At 44.0% G+C, this 27176-nt stretch overlaps 1 protein-coding gene across 2 annotated transcripts in view; it reads right to left on the bottom strand.

Moving 5' to 3' along the window:
• EMD (emerin) overlaps positions 1 to 26953 on the bottom strand; it is a 51986-nt gene extending 25033 nt beyond the window's left edge. The window contains exons 1-4 of one of the 2 annotated variants that reach the window (XM_040405202.1): positions 26798 to 26953; positions 25026 to 25124; positions 14705 to 14779; positions 10110 to 10163 (exon numbers count right to left, since the gene is read on the bottom strand). In XM_040405202.1, the coding sequence (XP_040261136.1) occupies positions 10110 to 10163; positions 14705 to 14779; positions 25026 to 25113 (217 nt within the window). In that variant the 5' untranslated portion in view covers positions 25114 to 25124; positions 26798 to 26953. The remainder of the gene's footprint in view (positions 1 to 10109; positions 10164 to 14704; positions 14780 to 25025; positions 25125 to 26797) is intronic. The other variant, XM_040405201.1, reaches the window with a different exon arrangement.
• Positions 26954 to 27176: the final 223 nt, after the last annotated feature.

Here is a 27176-nt window from a genome sequence, read left to right as displayed (position 1 = left end):
TTTAAGCTGGCACCATCGCTATGTTGACTAAAGTAGCTTATTTCCAGGACTCTTCTTTTTACTTTATTTCGTTTAGTAGTTTTGATGTAAAAGCGATTTTTATGTTATGCTAATTAGGGTCCAAGGTGCCCAGAGGGGAGTTTTTCTCACTCTCCGGTGCCCAGTGACGCCCCCCTGCAGTGCCCAAGACAGCCTCCTGATAGTCAAAACACCTCCCACAGCCTGGCAAACGGTTCCACCCCCTCCCCACGTCTTAATCTACCGCATAGATATGCTCCGTCCTCCTTCCTGTCTGCGGCCAGAAAACTCGCGCAGGCGCAGTACTGCCCGCGGCCTGCGCGATCATCAACGTCCTGAGGGCAACAGCGCTCAGGTCACATCACTGGGCTCGGCGCATGCCCAGTGAGACTTTTGAGGCTGCTGCCCTCAGGAGGTTGATGATCGCGCAGGCCGCAGGCGGTACTGCGCCTGCGCGAGTTTTCTGGCCGCAGACAGGAAGGAGGACGGGGCATATCTATAAGGTAGATTATGACGTGCGGAGGGAGCAGAACCGTTTGCCGGGCTGTGGGAGGTGTTTTGACTATCAGGAGGCTGTCTTGGGCACTGCAGAGTGAGAAAAACTCCCCTCTGGGCACCTTGGACCCTAATTAGCATAACATAAAAATCGCTTTTACATCAAAACTACTAAACGAAATAAAGTAAAAAGAAGAGTCCTGGAAATAAGCTACTTTAGTCAACATAGCGATGGTGCCAGCTTAAAATCGTAAAAGGAGGTGACAGAATCCCTTTAAGGACAGAGAGGTGCTGCCAAAACCCGGACCGGCAATTGAAATCCGGTCCGGTATTCGACCTCACCTGGCTGTAAATCAGCCCAGCAGCACATGCTGGGAGGAAAATACCTGTTTTCCCAGACAAAACCTCTCACTGTGTCACAATATAAATAAATATATATATATATATATACATACATACATACACACACACACACACACCAGTCAGTATCTGGTGTGGCCACCATTTGCCTCACGCAGTGCAACACTTCTCAGTCATAGGGTTGATCAGGTTGTTGATTGTGGTCTGTGGCATGTTGGTCCACTCCTTGTCACGAGGGTATCAAGAGCCACGTCTGACTCCGTTATACCCGGGGTCAGGAAGTCGCAGCGGGTGGCTGCGCGCTCTATATCTAAAGATCACGTTGTTTCTTAGTGATTGTTTTCTGTGTTTGCCTTGCTATCCTTTTTGTCTCTCTCAGGGATCCGTAGCTTCTCCTCCTCAGCTGTTTCTTGTCTGCCACTCCCAACCTCCTTATATTCTCCCCTCACACTTCTCTAGTTGCCAGTTATAGAGCTTCCTGCCTGGACATCTATACTGACCCACTGGAGTTGTGAATCCTGGTTGTCGTTCCAGAGTGCTACCCTCCGGATCCCTGTTGGGCTTATTGTTGTCTCCTGTTGTCGCCCACCTGGGATTATATGTTGAGTCTGTGTTGTCTGTCCTCCCCTTGGTGTTTTCCCTTAGAGCTAGTGGTGCGGACTAGTGTTCCCACCGCCCTGTTCACTATCTAGGGCTCAGCTCAGGGAAAGCCAGGGCTTTAGGCACGTGATCGGCGTACGGGTGAGGAACCCGTCTAGGGACGTCAGGGCAGCCAGGTGCCAGCCGCAAGGTGAGTCAGGGGTCACCACCTTCCCTCTCACTTGGGCAGGGCCTTCCTCGTTCCCTCCCTCTGTGTCACGTATGTGATAGCCTTGCCGACCGTGATATTATAACTGGCCCTTACTTTTTGAGAAAAAAATAAAAATAAATAAATAAATATATATAATTTTTTTTTTCTTTTTCTCTACTTAGAATCCAATATGGATCCTATTGATGCCTTGGCAGAACAGCTTCAAAGCCTGTCTTTGGAGGTGGCAGGATTGAAGGCGTCTGTTCTCCAACAACAGCAGCAAATGCAGCAGACCGCACCCCCAGCGGTTGCTATGGGTAACCAGGTTGTTACAGAACCCAAGGTTGCTCTTCCTGACAGATTTTCTGGGGGAAGGGACAAATTTGCGACGTTCCGTGAGGCCTGCAAATTATATTTTAAGTTGTGCCCTTACTCCTCAGGTCATGAAGAACAGCGGGTAGGGATTGTCATTTCCCTGCTTCAGGGGGATCCGCAATCCTGGGCGTTCTCGTTACACCCTGGTTCTCAGGCTCTTCGGTCAGTGGAGGGATTTTTTGGGGCTTTGGGTCTCATATATGATGACCCTGACCGAGTCGCCCTGGCTGAGTCGAAGTTACGGAGACTCCTACAGGGAGATCGGTCAGCAGAGGAATATTGCTCAGAGTTCCGTAGGTGGGCTACGGATACTCAGTGGAACGACCCGGCTCTCAGGAGTCAGTTCTGCTCTGGGTTATCTGAAAGGGTTAAGGATGCACTGGCGCTGTATGAGACCCCCCTTTCCCTTGATGCTGTTATGTCCCTCTCTATCAGAATAGATAGACGTCTTAGGGAGAGATCGAAAATTCCGGAGCAATTGGTTACCTCTCCCAAGCAACAGTCAGCCTGTACTGACTTAGATGAGCCTATGCAGCTAGGCGGAACTTCTCGTCAGGTCCGTCCTCCCGAGGTTCGCCGTAGGGGGGGGGCTTGTTTTTTCTGTGGGGGGAAGGGTCATTTCATTAATGTCTGTCCCTCCTTTCTCAAAAACAAAAGACCGTCGGAAAACTACTAACCCCGGGCTGTGCGGAGGATGTCAGCCGGGGGGTATACGTTTCCTCCATACGAACATCTCAATTTGTGTTACCAGCGGTCATTGTTTTTGCTGTTAAGACGGAGTCTATTTATTTTTTTCTAGACAGTGGAGCAGGGGTAAACTTGATTGATGCCCATTTTGCCCGCACTATGGGTTTGTCTCTCTGTACGCTGCAGAGACCTATTCCCGTATTCGCTATAGATTCTGCTCCTCTGTCTCAGAGAAACCTCACCCACATTGTTCATAATTTACACCTTCGGGTAGGGGACCACCATAATGAGTGTCTTTCATGTTACGTTCTGGAGGGCCTTCCCTCTCCGGTGGTATTGGGTCTTCCCTGGTTGGTAGCGCACAATCCAGTGGTGGATTGGCAGGCCAGGGAGATATTGGAGTGGAGTGAGCATTGCAGAGAGAATTGCTTAAATAACAATTGCTTAATCGCCTCCATAGCTTCCCTACCTACATTTATTTCGGACTTTGAGGACGTTTTTTCTGAAAAGGGTTGTCAGAAGCTACCTCCTCATCGTCCTTATGATTGCCCGGTTAACCTGATTCCCGGGGCAAAATTACCCAAGTCCAGGTTTTATAATCTTTCGGGCCCCGAGAGACAAGCCATGAAAGATTATATCTCCGAGAGTCTGGCTAAGGGACACATCAGACCCTCTTCTTCACCCGTGGCTGCAGGGTTTTTCTTTGTTAAAAAGAAAGATGGGGGCCTGCGTCCTTGATTAGATTTCCGTGAGTTAAACCAGATAACCATCCGTGACCCATACCCTCTTCCTCTCATTCCTGACCTTTTTAACAAATATCTGTTTATTGGTTTTTCAATATAAGCATATGTATCAAATTACATCACATTTGTGGAAAATATGATCTGGCATTACAGCAATTATGGAGTATAATAGCATATAGTCAAAGAGCGCAATGTAAATTTTTTCTCTCCTAAGTACATCTGCTTATGTTTTACAAAGTAAAGGAAAGATTATTAAGGTCACAGATATTTAAACAAACAATTGGAGGTTAAAACATCCTCCGAACAATACTTAGGTCGCAAGGCCTCTTATTTTTTTATGTTTACTGTCTCATCTATTCGGGATGGTATTTGAGTATACTTGAAGATGAAGAAGAAGAAGAAAAGTCACATCAGTAGAGTAGGGAATAAGAAGTTTCACCGTCATGGCAGCCGTTATGTCATAAAGGTCAGAGAAAAGTATCCTGAATCCCCTCAACATCATTTCTAAATTGTATGAAAATGCAATGAAATTCCATTAATTTAGCAAGTGGAGCTTTCTTGTTGACTTCAGTGTTCATTCTACATGAGTATGTAATTATGTAATTTGAGGGATAAAAGAGTTAGTAGGTTTTTCTGTTGTGTGCAGTGGGGTAATCAAATTTGGAAAAAACTTGTGGTGTGAATAGGAAATTTTATTTTATTTATCCCTACCCGTTTTCCAGGGGAGCCATAATTTTAGAAACTTAGAGTGGGACCTGTTAGCCCAGCTGCTGAGTTCCTCCATGAGGTATAATTGGTCTACTTTAGCTTTCCATTGGGAAATGGAGGGAGGGTTTGGGTTAAGCCACAGTAGCGGTATTAGTGATCTAGCTGCTTGGACTAGCCATGTGGGTAGATCATATGCTTTAGGGGACCAACCTTTAGAGGGCATCCACAATAGTACTGAAGTTGCAGAAAGCTGGAGGGAGGAATTGCATATTTTGTTGATCGTTTTCTCAATTTGGGTCCAATAGCTGGTAATTGATGGGATTCCTGACCTTTTTAATCAGATTGCGGGTGCTAAGTGGTTCTCCAAACTTGATCTTAGGGGGGCCTACAATCTGATTCGTATCAAGGAAGGGGATGAGTGGAAGACAGCTTTTAACACCCCTGAGGGGCATTATGAAAATCTAGTTATGCCTTTCGGTCTGACCAATGCCCCTGCTGTCTTCCAACATTTCGTTAATGATATTTTTAGTCATCTCATCGGCAGGTTTGTAGTCATATACCTAGATGATATCTTAATTTATTCGGCTGATCTGAAAACACATGAGGTGCATGTCAGGCAAGTACTGCAGGTCCTACGGACGAATAAATTATATGCGAAAATTGAAAAATGTGTCTTCGCCGTTCAGGAATTACAGTTCCTGGGATATCTATTATCTGCTTCAGGTTTCCGCATGGATCCTGGGAAGGTCCAGGCAATTTTAGATTGGGATCTTCCTGAGAACCTTAAAGCCCTACAACGGTTTTTGGGTTTCGCTAATTTCTATAGAAAGTTCATTAAAAATTATTCAGTGATCGTTAAACCCCTTACCGACATGACTAGGAAGGGGACGGATTTTTCCAAATGGTCTGACGTCGCTAAAGATGCATTTTCCTCTCTAAAGGAGAGATTTACCTCGGCACCTGTTCTAATTCAACCTGATGTCTCCCAGCCTTTTATTGTCGAGGTAGATGCGTCAGAGGTGGGAGTGGGAGCTGTATTGTCTCAGGGTCTGTCTCCTGGCAAATGGCGTCCTTGCGCTTTCTTTTCCAAAAAATTATCTTCTGCAGAGAAGAATTATGATATTGGAAATAGGGAACTGTTGGCGATTAAACTGGCGCTTGAAGAGTGGCGTCACTTCTTAGAGGGAGCAATCCACCCCGTCAAGGTGATTACGGATCACAAAAACCTTCTGTACCTAGAATCGGCTAAGCGTCTCACCCCTAGACAAGCTAGGTGGTCGCTATTCTTTACCAGATTTAACTTTGTATTTACCTATCGTCCTGGGGCAAAAAATACCAAGGCAGACGCATTATCTCGTAGTTTCCCTGGAGGGGGTAATGTTTGTGATCCGGTACCTATTTTACAAAGAGGAGTGGTTGTCTCTGCTGTACACTCTGTTCTAGAGGGAAAGGTGTTAGAGGCTCAGGGGGACGCCCCGGCCTCTTGCCCCTCAGAGAAATTGTTTGTACCGTTAAACCTGCGTCTTGAATTATTAAAAGAACATCATAATTCGGCACTTGCTGGACACCCGGGTAGTAAAGCAACCTTGGAGCTATTATCTCGTCGTTTTTGGTGGCCAAGGTTGCGTCAGGATGTAATGGATTTCGTGTCTACTTGTTCTACTTGTGCACGCGCGAAAGTCTCTCATACACGTCCAGCAGGGTCTTTATTGCCACTTTTCATCCCCAATAGGCCATGGACACATCTGTCAATGGATTTCATCACTGGCTTACCGTTGTCGGCGGGTAAAATAGTTATCTTGGTAGTAGTAGACAGGTTTAGCAAAATGGTACACTTTATTGCGCTACCCGCACTTCCTAATGCTAAAACTCTTGCTCAGGTGTTTATCAGTGAAATCGTGAAGCTTCACGGGGTCCCTTCCGATGTGGTTTCGGATCGGGGAACCCAGTTTATTTCTAAGTTTTGGAAAGCTTTTTGTTCCCGTTTGGGGGTTCACTTGTCCTTTTCCTCAGCTTTCCATCCTCAGTCGAATGGACAGACTGAGCGTACCAACCAAAACCTAGAAACATATTTAAGGTGTTTTGTGTCTGAAAACCAAGAGTTGTGGTCATCATATTTACCGTTAGCTGAGTTTGCCATAAATAATCATTATCAGGAGTCCACTGGCAAGTCACCATTCCTTGGTGCATACGGTTTTCATCCCCAATTTTGTACTTTCAAAGAGGGGGGTCTTCTGGGGTTCCCAAAGAGGAAAGGTTTTCTTCATCTCTTTCATCGGTATGGCAGAAGGTGCAAGCTAACTTGAAAAAGATGAGTGGTAAATATAAATGCATGGCCGATAAGAAACGGTCGCCAGGTCCGGACCTAGGAGTGAATGACTATGTGTGGTTGTCTACTAGGAATATTAAGTTGAAGGTTCCTTCTTGGAAACTGGGTCCTAGGTTCATTGGTCCCTATAAAATAGTAGCCGTCATTAACCCTGTGGCTTTTCGCCTGGAGCTACCTCAGACTTTTAAGATCCATAACGTCTTCCATAAATCGTTACTCAAGAAGTATGTTCCACCTCTAGAACCATCGCCGCTGCCACCTCCTCCTGTTATTGTGGCTGGTAATCTGGAGTTTCAAATAGCCAGAATTGTTGATTCTCGTCGGGTCCGCCGCTCTCTTCAGTATCTGGTGCATTGGAGGGGTTACGGTCCCGAGGAAAGAATGTGGGTTCCAGCGTCAGAGGTAAACGCCAACAGGTTAATTCAGACTTTCCATGCCTCTCATCCGGAGAGACCTGGTCCTGAGTGTCCGGAGGCCCCTCGTGAAAGGGGGGGTACTGTCACGAGGGTATCAAGAGCCACGTCTGACTCCGTTATACCCGGGGTCAGGAAGTCGCAGCGGGTGGCTGCGCGCTCTATATCTAAAGATCACGTTGTTTCTTAGTGATTGTTTTCTGTGTTTGCCTTGCTATCCTTTTTGTCTCACTCAGGGATCCGTAGCTTCTCCTCCTCAGCTGTTTCTTGTCTGCCACTCCCAACCTCCTTATATTCTCCCCTCACACTTCTCTAGTTGCCAGTTATAGAGCTTCCTGCCTGGACATCTATACTGACCCACTGGAGTTGTGAATCCTGGTTGTCGTTCCAGAGTGCTACCCTCCGGATCCCTGTTGGGCTTATTGTTGTCTCCTGTTGTCGCCCACCTGGGATTATATGTTGAGTCTGTGTTGTCTGTCCTCCCCTTGGTGTTTTCCCTTAGAGCTAGTGGTGCGGACTAGTGTTCCCACCGCCCTGTTCACTATCTAGGGCTCAGCTCAGGGAAAGCCAGGGCTTTAGGCACGTGATCGGCGTACGGGTGAGGAACCCGTCTAGGGACGTCAGGGCAGCCAGGTGCCAGCCGCAAGGTGAGTCAGGGGTCACCACCTTCCCTCTCACTTGGGCAGGGCCTTCCTCGTTCCCTCCCTCTGTGTCACGTATGTGATAGCCACGCCGACCGTGATACTCCTCTTCAATAGCTGTGCGAAGTTGCAGAATATTGGCAGGAACTAGAACACGATGCCGTATACGCCGATCCAGAGCATCCCAAACATGCTCAATGGGTGACATGTCCGGTGAGTATGCTGGCCATGCAAGAACTGGGATGTTTTCAGCTTCCAGGAATTGTGTACAGATCCTTGCACTATGGGGCCGTGCATTATCATGCTGCAACATGAGATGATGGTCGTGGATGAATGGCACAACAATGGGCCTCAGGATCTCGTCACGGTATCTCTGTGCATTAAAAATGCAATCAATAAAATGCACCTGTGCAGGCGTTGTCCATAACATACGCCTGCCCATACAATAACCCCACTGCCACCATGGGCCACTCGATCCACAACGTTGACGTCAGCAAACCACTCACCCACACGACGCCACACACGCTGTCTGCCATCTGCACTGAACAGTGAAAACCGGGACTCAACTGTGAACAGCATGCCTCTCTAACGTGCCAGACGCCATTGAATGTGAGCATTTGCTCACTCAAGTTGGTTACAACTATGAACTGCAGTCAGGTCCAGACCCCGATGAGGATGATGAGCATGCAGATGAGCTTCTCTGAGATGGTTTCTGACAGTTTGTGCAGGAATTATTTGGTTATACAAACAGATTGTTGCTGCAGCTGTCCGGGTGGATGGTCTCAGACGATCATGGAGGTGAACGTGCTGGATGTGGAGGTCCTCGGCCGGTGTGGTTACACGTGGTCTGCGGTTGTGAGGCTGGTTGGATGTACTAATAAATTCTCTGAAAAGCCTTTGGAGATGGCTTATGGTAGAGAAATGAACATTCATTGCACGGGCAACAGCTCTGGTAGACATTCCTGCAGTCAGAATGCCAATTGCACGTTTCCTCAAATGTTGCGACATCTGTGGCATTGTGCTGTGTGATCAAACTGCACATTTCAGAGTGGACTTTTATTGTGGGCAGTCTAAGGCACACCTGTGCAATAGTCTTGCTGTCTAATCAGCACCTTGATATGCCACACCTGTGAGGGGGGATGGATTATCTCGGCAAAGGAGAAGTGCTCACTAACACAGATGTAGACAGATTTGTGAACAATATTTGAGAGTAATGGGTCTTTTGTGTATGTAGAAAATGTTTCAGATCTTTGAGTTCAGCTCATGCAAAACTGAAAGTGTTGCGCTTATATTTTTGTTCACTGTGTGTGTGTATATATATATATATCTCTCTCATCTGGTGGCCAAATTTGATTCGTTGATGATATAGTGGTCATAAATATAATTATTATTGGTAGAACATTTTTTGTATAAAATATTTATTCTTCTAATGCCCCCTTGATCATTGGTGGTATCAGTGGGAATAAAGCACTAGCCAATTAGGCAAATACTTACCACATAGCAGAATCCAGCGACGTCACAGCTCTCTCCTCCCTCTTCTCTGCGATGCTGGCTGTATTCAGCGCAGGCGCAGTGAAAAAGCCAGGAGACGACTAGCGTCCTTCACTCACTGCGCCGAATACTGAGCGGGACGGCGCAGGCGTGAGATTTTGCTGGCAGGAGGAGACCAACGCGGCCTGGCCCTGCCAATCAAGTAAACAAGGGCGTTCAAAGAGGTGGGTTGAACTGAGCCTCTAGGAGCAGGTGCAATGCCCCCCATGCTCCTAGAGGTTAATTAGCATATAATAAAAGTTAAAATTGTGCAGTAAGGGGCGCATCCATAAGCATAAGAATAGGCTAGTTAGGGTCTACTGACATTAGCACTTCGCTAATGTCAGCCAGTTTATTAAGGTTAAACCTGGTGACAGAAACCCTTTAAGATTTTATACCACTCACAGCACTTTTGAAAAAAAACTGGCTGGGGGGTGTAGTAGAAGATATGGGGCTTACTCAGCCTGACGCATTAACCATTATTTATGCCACAAAATTGGCATACATTATACATGCAATCACACTGTCCAATCAGTGGTTACCTGTGCAGGGGGTGGCACAATTCTGGGGTCTAATAAAATGGGGAAAGTTTTTAGCAAAACAGACATGTCAGGAGAGGCGATAGGGTTTTTCCAACTGCTACCATTACAATGCATACAGCATCCCTGCTGGTCTCTGCTTTATGGTCCACTCTTGACAGACAGAAAATGGCAAGAAATGACCGCTCAGCCAATAAGAGGCTGGAGTAGGTCACCGACGTGGCCACTGACCATAACAGCAATAGTGGGGCATAGGTGAGTAATGCTTCTTTAAAGGGGTGGGTTCATTTTGCCATGCCCAGGCCTGGGTTCTGCTCTCTGCTCCAAGCCATTACAGACTAGTGCAACGGAACAATGATCAACTGAAACCTATCTTATGTTTAACACAGATTACAGTAATTTATAATCATCCACCGTATTTTAGACAATACAAATTGGATATAAATTCTAGTAAAAAGAAATAATCTAAATCTTTCCCTACCACTGTCATCATCAAAGTCTCTTCCACTGTACTGCTGTCTGCTCGTGTAAGAACCTGGAAAATATAATTACGGTAATCAAACATATTCATTTGACATCTTTTTATTTGCCTATAAACCATATCATGCATGGAACAGTAGACTCTCATATGGAAAGGTTTGTCTGATCAGTAGAACCATCCTTCATTTACCCAGGGGTCTGCTGCATGCTACCACTGTTAATTGTTCAAAGTAGAGGACAAAGGGGGTCAATTATTAAGACCAGCGTTTTAGACGCCGGTCTTAAACCGCTTATAGCTGGCAGTGAATCTGCCGTTGTTATGAAGAGGTGCTGGCCTCTACATAACTATGGCGTATCCAGCACCAGTCTAAATGTAAGCCAGCTTCCTAGCTGTCTTAACATTTAGACCAATTTCTATGCCTAAAACAGGCATAGAAGATTATGAAGGAGTCCACTTTTTTAAACCTGGTGTGAGCAGGGAAAAGTCGCAGATTTCAGCACAAATAACCTTTGCACTGCAATCTGCACTAATATAGGTGTATTTCTGGATAATACATGACCCCCCAAATTTTTAAGATTTGACCACATGGTACTTGAATCGCAGCTGGGTTCAGTTACATAGGAGGCGCAGCGGGCTGTGATTAAACTAATGATACTGCAGCACTCAGTCACAGTGTGGCTGCATCTCAAGCACCATGTGGTCGTACCCTTATGGCATTTACATGATGCTACTAAAGAGTTAAACTAAAAAGTACTCTGATTTAAAACCACGCTGCTCTTCAACAGGTGCCGCTCCGACCACTTCAGTATATGTGGCAGACGGGAAACCGGTCTAAATATTTGATACGCCTGTGTCCTTTTTGATCTTGTGAATATAATAAAAGCTGATTTTAAAATATCTACTGCGGTGCTTCACTACCCTTTGCTCCTTTGGTTTGACCAATTATAGGAGAGACGAATAAGTGTGTGGAGTACTATGGAAACAGTGACTGGCGCATTTCTGAATATCTACATATACTGAAGTGGTCGGAGCGACACCTGTTGGGGAGGAGAGCGGTTTTAAATCTTAAGAAGTGAAACTTTTTGTGAACAGGATTCAGCACACCCGTAACCTGCAGCGGTCAAAGTAGGATCGACAATTTGGAATTTGCTATTTTATCAGAAAGTACTCTGAGGCTAGGCTTACATTTGAGGCAAAGGTTCTATTAAGAGCATCTATCACAGACTGTGGCAAAAAAGCAGGACAAAATACTGCTGCACACAATGGGCTCCAACGAGCGCAGCTAGTGTCTGGCACGTGTTAGATCTAGAATACATTTCTTTAAAATCATTTTTCTGTTCCCATATTGGGAACTACTCATTAATTCACTGCATTGGCTGTCAGGATGGGGCAGCAGGAAATGACAGCAATTTGCAAGTCTTGCCACAGATTCTCAATAGGATTTAGGTCTGGACTGTGACTGGGCCATTCTAACACATGAATGTGCTTTGATCTATACCATTTCATTGAGGCTATGGCTGTATGTTTAGGGACCTTGTCCTGCTGGAAGGTGAACCTCCCCCAGTCTCAAGTGTTTTGCAGCCTTTAACAGGTTTTCCTCCAGGATTGCCCAGTATTTAGCTCCATCCATCTCCTTATCAACTCTGACCAGCTTCCCTGTCCCTGCTGGAGAAAAGCATCCCCACAGCATGATGCTGCCACCACCGTGTTTTACAGTGGGGATGGTGTGTATAGGGTGATGTGCAGTATTAGTTTTCCTCCACACACAGCATTTTGTATTTAGGCCAAAACGTTCAACTTTGGTCTCATCTGACCTTCTTCCACATGTTTGCTGTGTCCCCTACATGACTTGTGGCAAACTGCATATGGTACATCTTATGGCTTGCTTTCAAAAATAGCCTTCTTCTTGCCACTAAAGGCCAGATTTGTGGAGTACACGACTAATAGTTGTCCTGTGGACAAATTCCCCCACCTGAACTGTGGATCTCTGCAGCTCCTCCAGAGTTACCATGGGCCTCTTGGCCGCTTCTCGAAATAGTGCTCTCCTTGCCTGGGCTGTCGGTTTATGTGGACGGCCATGTCTCGGTAAGTTTGCAGTTGTGTCATACTCCTTCCATTTTTGCATGATGGATTGAAGAGTGCTCCGTGAGATGTTCAAAGCTTGGGATATTTTATTTATAACCTAGTCCTGCTTTACACTTTTTTCCCTGACCTGTCTGGTGTGTTCCTTGGTTGTCATGATGCTTTTGATTACTAATGTTCTCTAACAAACCTCTGAGACCTTCACAGAACAGCGGTAGTTATACTGAAAACACGGTGGACTCTGTTACTAATTAGGTGACTTCTAAAGGCAGTTGGTTTTTAAAACTGGATTTTATTTAGGGGTATTCGAGTACAGGGGGCTGGATACAAATGTACGCCAAACTTTTCCTATTTTTATTTATTACACATTTTGAAAACCATATATTATTTTCTTGTTATATTATCATACCATTTAAGAGATATTAAAAATTAGTTTTCTAATTTTCTGCATTTCTTAAACAGTATGATTTTATATATCACTGTAATGGTTTCATTTTTTCATGTACCAGGCCTATGTGTACAAATGTTCAATATTTATCTACTCATGTATTTTATATTGTTTTTTTTTATGTGGACCTAAGGACCCATGGAGTGCCTGAACTATGGAGTGTCTTGTGCAATTATTACACTTTTGAAAAGAGAGTTTAACACCCCAAAATGTGTTGTTTTATAGAGATACCATTAAAGAAGGTTTATTCTAATCCTAAAGTGGTTTTGTCTATGCGCCCTGAGAAGATTCAAATCAGATATAGAGCTTTGGCCCAGCACTTAGCCTTCAACTACACTATGTTTTCTTTGACCTCCTGTTGGTTGGCACCCAACCAGTGAGAACTGTAATCTAACACTGGCAGCACCGACCAGTCTATCTATTCCTACAGGCTATTCGCAAGTGTTGTGCCTATCTGCACAATCAGCAATCAGAGAAGGTGAGCAACATTCTTCCTAGTGAAGGCAAAATTATTGTAGATTTTCACACTATGACCTTTCTCGTGTCTCCCCCCCCCCCTTCTTGCTATAATTAACACAAAGGAAGAAGATCTGAAGAAGAGGTGAATAGAGCGTAAAATCTTTTAGTGCTTCCTTCCTTTTCACTACTTTTTCACACTTTCTTGTGTCAGAAATTCCCACAGGGTATCTTTTTAAGTCACAATGCACACATTTTTAAATTGCCCTATTGAAAACTGGTTTGGTTCATGTGCAGTGATACCTTGAAGCTAGGGGCTGTACACCCAAAGTCAATGGGTATGCGACGGACCGTAAGGAGCCTGTGTGGGATCTAAGGAGACCAGGGGATGACACTCTGTGAGCTAGTGAACATAAATCAAGAAGCAGTAGGCAGTGTTCAAGTGGTGAAAGTTTGACTTCAAGGAGCAAAGCGCCGGCCTCCTTGCCTTGAAGCAGATAATTTGCATAAAGTGAGGACAAGGATTAAAAGATGATTTTCTGCAAATTTTGAGCTCATGCACATGACATTGCAGTGTACTCACATGATGATGTGAGTACACTGCAGTAGCCCTCGTGATCAGATACAGAGTGACTGTATCATAAATTACTATGTCACAGTCAGTTTGGGCCAGGGGAGCCACAGTCACCTCGGAAGATGCGGCTGACTCATGGACTGTGTTTCCAGGGGTAAATCATGGTCGTGTGCATAATCCCTTACAAGTTACAAAAAGGGAACAAAAGTTTGCATAAGGTGGGGACAAAAATTTTCTGCAGATTTATAGACCTGACAACCAGGTGGCCAGGAAACAGCAGAGCGAGCCAGTTAAGGAAACACTATAGCTTGCTGTGCTGTGGCAGACGATTGTTAAGAGGGAAGCATTCTCTCAAAGCAAATGCCTGCTCCCTGGCAGAGGAGACCGCTGCTATTACATGTATGGGGAGGAGTGATCGCTATGCCATTGCTGGTCCTCATGCTATATAGTTGTTTGCCGCCAGCAGATTAGATCAGCCGCTATTAGACAGCACGATCTGCCACCTGCAAGCGATACTTTAACATGTCAAAAGATTTGGATTGCCCATGAATGAGCAATAGGCGGCAGTAATACACTGAAAGATGATCGCTTTTTTTTAAACCATTCTGCCCCTTCTCTAAAAAATGGTATCCTGCTGGACAATCCCTTTAACTAAAGCGAGACAGGGCCTTTACAATGTTTGCAAAACCTTAAGGTTCATGCTCACGACTATGTATTTTGCGGTCCAAAAAAAAATACGGATGATGTCCGTGTGACATCCGTGTTGCATCAGTTTTTCTTGCAGATCCATTGTAACAATGCCTATGCTTGTCCGCAAAACGGACAAGAACAGGACATGCTCTATATTTTTTGAGGGGCTACGGAACGGACATACGGATGCGGACAGCACACTGTGTGCGGTCCGAATTTTTTGCGGACTCATTGAAATGAATGGGTCCACATCTTATCCGCAAAAAAAAAAACTGAACGGACATGGAAACAAAATGTTCGTGTGCATGAGGCCTGTTTTGATACAAGACTACAGTAATTACTTACTTGTAGAAGCTGGAAATTTAGTTTTTTCACGTTCATACTGAAGGAGCTTCTTTTCATATAGAGTGCGGGTAGTCCCTAAAGGAGAGGTTGAAGGAAAAAATAGCATTACTTTATCATTACCTTGTAGTATCAGTAGATCCATGCCTGCGCCTCCCTGCACTAGGACAACAATGTGACTTGCCATGCAAGTCTCCTACCATATAGAGAATACTGGCCGTTCACATTATACTTTTTTTTTTTTTAATAAGTCTGATTTCTTTTTAATACTACAGGTGACCATTTCCTTGAAAACTGCCTGTCACCATTATATCACAAACACACCCTGGTGGACATTTGTCCCAGTACAGTGCACACAGTCCTCTATGTATTGCAGCCTCTCATATCTAAGAATATACATAGTGACAGACCAGGAATAGAATTTAGCAAAGTCATTTCTTGTCGTATTTAAAAGCCTGATCATAAGAGATGCTTCCTCTGAACATGTCCAAAAAATCATTATATGCATTGTGTGAGATGTAACGCTCTCCTAACAAGGAGGATTTGAAATAACGATTTGGAAGGGGGGGGGGGCGCACTCTACTATCTGGGGTCAGACGGAAACCATACGCATAAAAATGCAAGAATTTATTAAAAACTTTATAGATATAAATACTCCATAAAATAAGACATTTAAAACATAAGAAAATAATAATAAAAAAATTATAAATGAATGTTCGAGGAGGTAATGGGGGGTTTATCTATATTGTATGTTTCCCCAAAGTTGGCTTGAAGAAACGGTTTCCTTTTCTGTTGTAACAAATAGCTTATAGGTTAGCAGTTAAAACAGGATATCCATATATTGAATAAGAAATTATTGCGCAGTATTTGATGATGTCACATATATGCCCACGTAAGTATATGCGCTCCTTTTACCATGTGTATATTAATGGCAGTCCTAGTAATTATATCACATCCGCCACATAATAATTATTTTTATTCAATTTGTCACAACTTCATGATGTATATTAGATGAACGTTACCACTTCTGCAGCTTGTCTCTTAGATGTAGCTGTAATGTCTTTCACTTAGATGTGGCCGTACTGTGCCACCTGCAAGCCTCTGCGACTGCTTGTTGCGTGGCAAGATCGCGTGGCGTCCCACGTGATCTCAGTGCTCTGCCGGTCTCTTTACAGCCCGTCTGGATATTATGCGGCTGCTGGTTGCAGTTCTTCGCTGGTGGGTTAGTTTGCCTGTTAGATCCTCGGCGTCCCACGTGTTCCCGGCAAACCACCGCTACCAGATCGGGAGAGTTGGGCTGGAGACAGGAGAAACGCCTCTTGTATATAGCACCCAGTTATCCGGGGCAATCAGAGTTGGCGGGGCATGGCTAAATATTATTAATTATTATTTCAAAGTCTCTGGATATTTTCACTGCTATATACCAGACGCCTTTCAGGGTTAATTCCCCTTCCTGAGTGGTCAGCAGTGATTTATTCAGGACCTCTTTTTATATGGTATCCGATCTTAACTATTACATTAGAAATAGTTAAATTTGAAAAGGTGGGCTGGATTCATGTGGATATAGTCCATTCATACATATTTCAATCCCATTCACATATAGGTCGCATAAATCTCCTGAATTGTATAATACAAATCACAACCGGACCTATATAGAACAGATAAGGATGCCCATAACAAAATATATATATATAATATATATATATATATATATATATATATATATATAATATGTGTATATATATATATATATATATATATATATATATATATATATATATATATATATATATATATATTATTTTTTTTTTTTATAGAAAGTGCAGGAGTAATAGATAATGAATAGATAAAAATGCATACCGGTATATGTTTTTAGTTGCAGTTCTTAAATGAAACCGCATATGATTTATGTATTCTTTTACCTATTTGTTGATGTCTATTCTATTTTTACACTGTAATCTCTTTGATTTATGTCAACTGGTCACTACACAATAATGAAAGTAAAAATGAAGGGTATCTTAATTAGTGATGGCCAGTTTGCATTGTTCGCCCGCGAACATATGCGGGCTGCTTTTTTTTTTCACAAGTCCGGCGAGCCGGTCTGAAAACGAATGCGGTCACCGGGAGCAGGCAGTTCCGAGAACAGCCCGATGAAGGCCCCCGGTGGCTGTTCTCGGAACTGCCTGCTCCCGCTGACCGCACTTGTTTTCAGACCGGCTCGTGCACAGGCACAGGCAAGGGCTTACCTGTGCCTCGCCGGACTTGTGAAAAAAGATGGCAGCCCGCATATGTTCGCGGGCAAACAATGCGAACTGGCCATCACTGATCTTAATCATCTGAATGGAGCGAAGGAAGGAGGGGATGGGGGCCAGCCAAGGAGAAGAGATAGAGGTGCTGAAGAGCGGAGTATTTATATCTATAACGTTTTTAACCACTTCACATCTGGGCCATTTCCCCCTTCCTGACCAGGTCTAATTCCTAATTTTGCAAATCTGACATGTGTCACTTTATGTGGTAATAACTTTGGAACGCTTTTACTTATCCAAGCCATTCTGAGACTGTTTTCTCATGACACATTGTACTTCATGAGAGTCATAAATTTGAGTCAATATATTTCACCTTTATTTATGAAAAAATCCCAAATTTACCCAAAATTTTGAAAAATTCTACCGGTAAATTTCAATTTCTCTGCTTTTAAAACAGAAAGTGATACCTCATATTTATTACTTAACATTCCCCATATGCCTACTTTATGGTGGCATAATTTTGGAAATGTCATTTTATTTTTTTAGGACGTTAGAAGGCTTAGAATTTTAGAATAATCACAGATGACCATCCTATAATACTTTTATTTGTATAAAAATTAAAAAACACATAGAGTGCCCCTAGTAGACCAATACATAAAAAAATGATAACTTATAAACAAAACGAGAAACAAAAGAAAAATACTCTTGTAAAAGAGACAATCCTCACACCGGTGGGCTCAGAGGGCAGGGATTTGTGCGATGAATGATGTTTGGGGGGAAGGGAACGACTGTCCCTATAGATTACCCCATCTACGTTCTGCCCTGCCTAGAACAGAATGGTCGATCCCGTATCAGGAACCTCCTGGACGCCCTAGAATGGCCCTGATCCAGGAATATAGAGCAAACTACAATTAGTTAGTCTTATTCAGATGAAAAATAAATGTACCAAAAATAATAAACAATGGCACCGATATGTGCATATCAACAAACGATGAGTCATTAGGTCACTTTGGTAAGTACCACAGTTATTTCATAGTAAAATCCTGGGAAGTGTGAGATACACACATCCCTGTCCCAGGGCCATTCTAGGGCGTCCAGGAGGTTCCTGATAGGGGATCGCCCCTAATAGGGCGGCCATTCTGTTCTAGGCAGGGCAGCATGTAGATAGGGTCATCTATAGGGACAGCCCCCCACACCAAACATCGTTCATCACACGAATCCCTGCCCTCTCTCAGCCCACTGGTGTGAGGATTGTCTCTTTTACAAGAGTATTTTTCTTTTGTTTCTCGTTTTGTTTATAAATTTTCTTTTTTATGGATTGGTCTACTAGTGGCACTCTGTGTTTTTTTTTTTTTTTTTTTATACAAATAAAGGCTAAGTTTTATAGGATGGTCATCTGTGATTATACTTAACCTCTGTAGACCATCACTAAGTATATTACCCTCTGACGGGTTACAGTCTGTACTATGAGCTTTAGAATTTTAGAAGCAATTCTTAAAATTTTTAAGAATTTCCAAAACCCACTTTTTTAGGACCAGTTCAGGTCTGAAGTCACTTTGTGAGGCTTACATAGTGGAAACCCCCCATAAATGACCCCATTGTAGAAACTACACCCCTCAAGTTACTCTAAACTGATTTTACAAACTTTGTTAACCCTTTAGGTGTTCCACAAGAAATAAAGGAAAATTGAGATTTTTTTGGCAGATTTTCCATTTTAATCCAATTTTTTCTTTAACACATCGAGGGTTAACAGCCAAACAAAACTCAATATTTATTACCCTGATTCTGCGGTTTACAGAACACCCCATATGTGGTCGTAAGGCTACTTTCACACTGGCGTTTTAGCTTTCCGTTTGCAAGATCCGTTCAAGGCTCTCACAAGCGGTCCAAAACGGATCAGTTTTGCCCTAATGCATTCTGAATGGAAAAGGATCCGCTCAGAATGCATCAGTTTGCCTCCGTTCAGTCACCATTCCGCTCTGGAGATGGACACCAAAACGCCGCCTGCAGCGTTTTGCTGTCCGCTTGACGAAACTGAGCCAAACGGATCCGTCCTGACACACAATGTAAGTAAAACAGACGAATCTGTTTTCTCTGACACAATCTGGCACAATAGAAAACAGATCCGTCTCCTATTGACTTTCAATGGAGTTTATGACGGATCAGTCTTGGCTATGTTACAAATAATACAACCGGATCTGTTCATGTCGGATGCATGTGGTTGTATTATTGTAACGGATCAGTTTTTGCAGATCCATGACGGATCCGCCCAAAATGCGAGTGTGAAAGTAGCCTAAACTGATGTAAGGGCAGAGCGCAGAAGAAAATGTGCACCGTATGGTTTTTGGAAGGCAGATTTTGCTGAACTGGTTTTTAGATGGCATGTCCCTTTGAAGCCCCCCGGATGCACCCTTATAGTAGAAACTCCCAAAAAGTTACCCCATTTTCGGAACTAGGGGATAAGGTGGCAGTTTTATTGGTACTATTTGGGGTACATATGAGTTTTGGCACTGTTTTTATTTTTTACAACATTTATTGGACAGGGTAGCTATTTTTATAGAGCAAGTTGTTACGGACGCAATGATATCAAGTATGTCTACTTTCTTTGTTTGTTTCAGTTTTACATAATAAAGCATTTATGAAAAAAATAAATATATGTTTTTGTGTCTCCATTTTCTGAACGCCTTATTTTTTTATTTTTCTGCCGATCGTCCTGTGCAGGGGCTAGGTTTTTGCAGGGAGAGTTGATTTTTATTGGTACCATTTTTGGGTACATAAGATTTTTTGATCATTCATTAATACACTTTATGGGGCAAGGTGACCAAAAATTGGATGTTTTAGCACAGTCTTTATTTATTTATTTTTACAGCGTTCGTCTGAGGGGTTAGGTCATGTGAATTTTTTATAGAGCAGATCGTTACGGACGTGGAAATACCTAATATGTACACTTTTTCTTATTTAAGTTTTACATAATAATAGCATTTTTGAAACCAAAATGATGGTTTAGCGTCTCCATAGTCTGAGAGTCATAGCTTTTTATTTTTTAACCGATCGTCTTACTTAGGCCTCATGCACACGGCCGTGCCGTTTTTTGTGGTCCGCGTAACGGGCGCCGGCAATATAAATGCTTATTCTTGTCCGCAAAGCGCGGACAAGAATAGGACATGTTATATTTTTTTAACGGGGCTGCGGAACGGAGCCATGGATGCGGACAGCACACGGAGTGCTGTCCGCATCTTTTGCGGCCCCATTGAAGTAAATGGGTCCGCATCCGAGCCGCCAAAACTGCGGCTCGGATGCGGACCCAAACAACGGTTGTGTGCATGAGGCCTTAGAGTCTTATTTTTTGCAGGATGAGGTGACAGTTTGAATGCTATTATTTTGGGGGGCATACGCCTTTTTGATTGCTTTGTGTTGCACTTTATGTGATGTTAGGTGATAAAAAATTGCTTTTTTGGCACAGTTTTTATTTTTTTACGGTGTTTACCTGAGGGGTTAGGTGAAGTGATATTATTTTTATAGAGCTGGTTGATGCGGCGATACCTAATATAATAAGTCTACTTTTTTTTTTTTATTTCACTTTTTGAAGCAAATAAAACATATTTTTGTGTCTCCATTGTCTGAGAGTCATATTTTTTTTTATATTTTTTTGACCGATTGTCTTAGGTAGGGTCTCATTTTTTGCAGGATGAGGTGATAGTTTGATTGGTACTATTTTGGGGGGCATACGCCTTTTTGATCGCTTGGTGTTGCAATTTTTGTGATGTAAGGTGACAAAAAATGGCTTTTTTTGGCACTGTTTTCATTTTATTTTTTACGGTGTTCACCTGAGAAGTTAGGTCACGTGATATTTTTATAGCGCTGGTTGTTAGGAGCGCGACGATACCTAATATACGGTATATCCTTTTTTTAAATTATTTTTTTATTTCACATAATAGCATTTTTGAAACAAAAAAATGTTTTAATGTCTCCATGTTCTGAGAGCTATATTTTTTTTTATTTTTCGAGCGATTTTTTTATGTAGGGGCAAATTTTTTTGCGGGATGAGGTGACAGTTTTATGTGCACCATTTTGTGGGACATACGCCTTTTTGATCACTTGGAGTTGCAGTTTTTGTGATGTAAGGTGACAAAAATGGCTTTTTTTTTACACAGTTTTTATTTATTTTTTTATGGCGTTTATCGGACGGGGTGGATCATGTGATATATTTATAGAGCCGGTCGTTACGGACGCGGCAATACCAAATATGTTTATTTTATTTATTTTTTTCTATTTTTAACTTTTCTTTTTTTTTATTACTTAATTGAAGATTATTATTATTTTTTTTTAAACACTTTATTGTTTTATTTTTATTTTACACTTTGCGTCCCCCACAAGGTCATAAAGACCTCTAGGGAACATTTAACTTTTTTTTTATTTCCAAAATTGATTTCTCCCGTAACTGGCGCTGACATAGTAGCCCCAGTTATAGTGGAAATACCCCCCCTGTACAGCTTCAGTGCAGGGCTGATCGAGGTTTGTGAAAGACCTGACAGCTCCTGCACTCCTCCGGCGGTCACATGACATAGCGCTTCCTGATCTCGTTGAGCGCTGTGTATAGAGCGATCTAGAAGGCAGGGACACCTGGGAACTGTCCCTGCCTTCTCCCTTGGGTGCCCTGCTGTCACTGACAGCGGCCCCGCTGCTCGGCAGCTGCACGATTAGCGTGCAGCTGCCATCTCTGAATTGACATTCCAGAATGTCCATTCAGAGATAAACATCCACCCATAGGACATTTATATCCTATGGGCGGATGTGAAGTGGTTAATAACTTCCTGCATTTTTAGGTGTATGGTTTCCGTCTAAACCCTGATAGTAGAGTGCCCCCCTAATCGTTTTTTCTCTCTTATCTTGCATTAATAGCTGCTGGGTGATGGTGACGTCCCAGCATTTACCAGGTGTTGGCTACAGAACCGTTCTCACGTGTAATAATTTAAAAAAAGGAAGGAGATCTGAAGAAGAGGTGAACAGAGCGTAAAATCATTAAGTGCTTCCTTCCTTTTCAGTACTCTGGTGACAGACACTTTCTGGTGTCAGAAACTCTCACAGGGTATCTCTGTAAGGACTCTTGCACATGGCCATTGTGGTTCCGTTCATTAGGGACCGCAATTTGCGGTCTGGATCCAGACCCATTCAACTTGAATGGGTCCGTGATACGTCCGTTGCGCAAAAAGATAGAACAAGTTCTATTTTTTGCTGGAACGGAAGCACGGATCGGGACCCCACGGAAGCACACTGTAATTCTTCCGTGGGGTTCCGTTCCGTGCTTCCGTTCCACACCGCATCTCCGGATTTGCAGACCCATTCAAGCGAAAGGGTCTGCATCAGTGATGCGGAATGCACACGGCTGATGCCCTGTGTATTGCGGGACCACCGTATGCGGCCCGCAATACGGCCACGGGAGCACAATGGCCGTGTGCAAGAGGCCTAAGTCACAAATTTTTAAATTACCTGATTGAAATTTTTTTCAATTTAGAATTGTGTGGCGCATGTGCAGTGAAGCTTTGCAGTCAGGTGCTGTACCTTCAAAATGACTGGACATGCACCAGTAATGTGACAAAATGGAGCCTGCTTGGGTTCTAAGGTGTCAGGGGGATGATATAAGTTAAAGGATTGGCCACTATATAAGTACTTTCCACCATATAGTGGGAGGTAGGGTAAAAGAGAGTTTCCTAATATACTTTAATAAAAAAATCTGAATGGTAATGTTTTTATAATGATCCCTGCCCCCTCGGCCCCGCTCTGCGTGCAGCCAGTTCGTCCATGGCTGCACGCGACATGGAGGAGCTTTAGAGAAAGCTCGTCCATGGCTTTATTCTAACTGCAGATGCGCTGCTTTTCCTAATAAGAGCAGCGCATGCCCAGTCTGCCCCTGGCGCGCTCCCTGCTCCGACTCTATCTCTACAACCGGGTTATTCCGGTCAGAGTTCGAAGGGGTAAGAAAAGTAAGAGCGCGTCTGATCCCCTTCCCGCAAAATACACTGCTCAAAAAAATAAAGGGAACACAAAAATAACACATCCTAGATCTGAATTAATTAAATATTTTTCTGAAATACTTTGTTCTTTACATAGTTGAATGTGCTGACAACAAAATCACACAAAAATTAAAAAAATGGAAATCAAATTTTTTAAACCATGGAGGTCTGGATTTGGAGTCACACTCAAAATTAAAGTGGAAAAACACACTACAGGCTGATCCAACTTTGATGTAATGTCCTTAAAACAAGTCAAAATGAGGCTCAGTAGTGTGTGTGGCCTCCACGTGCCTGTAGGACCTCCCTACAACGCCTCTGCATGCTCCTGATGAGGTGGCGGACGGTCTCCTGAGGGATCTCCTCCCAGACCTGGACTAAAGCATCTGCCAACTCCTGGACAGTCTGTGGTGCAACGTGACGTTGGTGGATAGAGCGAGACATGATGTCCCAGATGTGCTCAATTGGATTCAGGTCTGGGGAACGGGCGGGCCAGTCCATAGCATCAATGCTTTCGTCTTGCAGGAACTGCTGACACACTCCAGCCACATGAGGTCTAGCATTGTCTTGCATTAGGAGGAACCCAGGGCCAACCGCACCAGCATATGGTCTCACAAGGGGTCTGAGGATCTCATCTCGGTACCTAATGGCAGTCAGGCTACCTCTGGCGAGCACATGGAGGGCTGTGCGGCCCTCCAAAGAAATGCCACCCCACACCATTACTGACCCAATGCCAAACCGGTCATGCTGGAGGATGTTGCAGGCAGCAGAACGTTCTCCACGGCGTCTCCAGACTCTGTCACATGTGCTCAGTGTGAACCTGCTTTCATCTGTGAAGAGCATAGGGCGCAAGTGGCGAATTTGCCAATCTTGGTGTTCTCTGGCAAATGCCAAACGTCCTGCACGGTGTTGGGCTGTAAGCACAACCCCCACCTGTGGACGTCGGGCCCTCATATCACCCTCATGGAGTCTGTTTCTGACCGTTTGAGCAGACACATACACATTTGTGGCCTGCTGGAGGTCATTTTGCAGGGCTCTGGCAGTGCTCCTCCTGTTCCTCCTTGCACAAAGGCGGATGTAGCGGTCCTGCTGCTGGGTTGTTGCCCTCCTACGGCCTCCTCCACGTCTCCTGATGTACTGGCCTGTCTCCTGGTAGCGCCTCCATGCTCTGGACACTACGCTGACAGACACAGCAAACCTTCTTGCCACAGCTCGCATTGATGTGCCATCCTGGATAAGCTGCACTACCTGAGCCACTTGTGTGGGTTGTAGACTCCGTCTCATGCTACCACTAGCGTGAAAGCACCGCCAGCATTCAAAAGTGACCAAACCATCAGCCAGGAAGCATAGGAACTGAGAAGTGGTCTGTGGTTACCACCTGCAGAACCACTCCTTTATTGGGGGTGTCTTGCTAATTGCCTATAATTTCCACCTGTTGTCTATCCCATTTGCACAACAGCATGTGAAATTGATTCAGTGTTGCTTCCTAAGTGGACAGTTTGATTTCACAGAAGTGTGATTGACTTGGAGTTACATTGTGTTGTTTAAGTGTTCCCTTTATTTTTTTGAGCAGTGTACATACGGTCGTGTGCATGAGGCCTTAGGCACTATTCACACAATCGTATTTTTGCTCCGCTTTGATACGCATTTTTTGTGGATCAGATGGGGTCCATTCATTTCAATAGGGCTGCAAAATATGCGGACAGCAGACCTGTGATGTCCACATTCATATGTCTGATCCAAAGCCCCTCAAAAAAATAGAACACATCCTATTCTTGTCCGTTTTACAGACAAGTATAGGCATTGTTACAATTGGTCTGCAAAAAAAAAAAAAAATAGATGCAACACAAACGTCATCCATATTTTTTGTGGATTGGTGTTTTGCGCTCTGCAAAATACACAAGGTCGTGTGAATGTACCCTTAGGGTTCATGCACCTGGCCGTAAGTGTTTTACGGTCTGCAAATTGCAGATTTGCAAAACACAGATCCCGGCCGAGTGCATGCCACCATTTTTTGTGCATGAGACCTCATACTGATTTACTGCAGGAGTAGATAGATCACCATACCTAAAATAGGTCCATGTTGTATACCGTATTTTCGTAAGGTGCTTATGAGCTCTTCATCGGTCATGTTTTTTAGTTTTAATTTTTCCATATTGGAAATATCTGAAGAGGAAAAAAAAAAGTTAGACATTAACTCTTAGACATTAAATTAAAGGGGATTTTTTTTTAAATGTCCCCCTTTTCCTCAGTGGGACCTATGATTTGAGCTATACTGACCTGCTCCCCACTGCTCCATTTGGGCTCCGCATCTGTTTTGACCAGATTTCCGTTCCGCACATGTAAACCTCCTGCACGGATGGGGTGGCCAATCATGTCAGCGTTGACATGTCCACAAGCAGCACGTGACCCAGGGGAGACATCACCTCTGAGGCCACTCATTGGCTGCAGCAGTGCACATGACACCATCAGGACAGGAACAGAGCGGAAAGGAGCAGGTGAGTGTATTTTTTTGATTTTGTCACAATTAGGGATAAGCAAAGCGAGCTTCAGATCCCAGATCCCAAGTCACTTTGCTCAAAACTTTGTTTTAATGCTGTACAGAGATTCGTCTCCGCACAGCATTAAAACATATGGGCTCCAGCGAGGCGACTTTCTTATCACCGAAGTCTCGTGGGACTTCGGTGAATAACATTGGGATTTGATTTTACAACTGCTATTGGGGCAGTCAACAGCAGGCCGCGATGGGTAACGATAGGGAGGCCCATCAACGTCCGTGCCGGCATCAGAAGTAAGTACAATCATTGTGAGGGGCCTGGGCATATGGGGGAGCCTATAGACTTTGGATAATCCCTTTAACAAATGCTGCCAACTCATTTTGCGGCACCGGAGCCCATACATTTTAATGCTGTACGGCAACGGATCTCAGTACAGCATTAAAACGAAGTTTTGAGCAAAGTGACTTCGTCCTGCAAAAAAACATCCCTCATACAGCTCTGTAGACTGAAATCTAAAAAAAGTTATGGCTGCCAGAAAATGGCGATGCAAAGATAAAAAAAAAAAAAAGTTGTAAAACTAAATAAAAACTAAACAAATCTAGTATAGCCATAATCGTATTGAGCCGCAGAATAGGGAAGTCGTGTCCTTTTTTGCGCACAGTGAATGCTGCGATGTTAAAACTTAGCAGGATTGTGGATTTTTTTTTTTTCACCACATAAGATTTTTTTTCCCCTTGTTTTCCAATACAATTACATGGTTCCATTGAAATAAATACAACTTGTCCAGTAAAAAATAAGTCTTCATATGGCTACGCGAACAGAAAATGTAAAAGGTTACGGATTTTGGAGTGTGGGGTGGAAAAAAACTAAACTGTTTGGTCTTGAAAGGGTTTATTAATGACGTTTTACCTCTATTTTAGCCCAAACAATGCTTGCACTTCAGTGACCAAAAATCTCAGCACTTCCTAAAATCTAGTGTAACCGCAAAATAACCCCCCTCCCCCCCTTTTGGCCGCACAGCATTATGGGAGCAGGTTTGAGAACAGACTGGCACAAATAACTATGTTTTAGAGCTCTAAACCCCCAGCAGAGTAGCAGGCGACCCCTGCAGCCGCCATTATTCTCCCTCACCACAATGTGGCCACATTATGAGTGTGGACCTCATTAAAATGGGCGGGAAAAGCGTCCAACTGCCGCCGCCAGCCGACCACGCCCACTCTCTGGCGAGCCGCTGGTGGTGGCCGGGGCTCGCGCTAGCGCTCAGCCAATAGAAGGGCGGGGCAGAATGCGCGGGAATCGCTGCGGCACCGGTCCGGCAGTTATATTGTGTAGCGGTCTCACCTCAGCTCGGCCCGGCGTGACGGGAAAAACCTGCTGCTGCTGCACTCGTAGTAACCGAGGGTGGGAATTATAAGAGGAAGGTTGTACCGGGGGCGGTTGTAGAGTGAAGAAACGGGCGGGGAAGAGGTGACGTCTCTTCAGGAGAAACCGCCCGCTGTCGTCACACGAGTGACAGCTGCAAACGCGCGGTTTTCTCTGGGAGTGGCTGGAGGGCAGGTATGTCCCTTAGCGCTCTATAGGCGTAGTCCAGCGGCATGCGTTCCGTGTTGTCAGACTACAATTCCCATCATGGCCCTGCTGTCAGGGAGTTGTAGTTTAGGAACCACGGGGCCCAGGTCCGTGCATAGAGTTAGGTGTAATGTGATACTCTGGCAGTAGC

Source organism: Bufo bufo, chromosome 8, assembly GCF_905171765.1.
Source record: "Bufo bufo chromosome 8, aBufBuf1.1, whole genome shotgun sequence".
NCBI classification, from domain to species: domain Eukaryota; kingdom Metazoa; phylum Chordata; class Amphibia; order Anura; family Bufonidae; genus Bufo; species Bufo bufo.
Note: the sequence above shows the minus strand (reverse complement) of the source record. Positions and strands in the feature narration are given on the sequence as shown.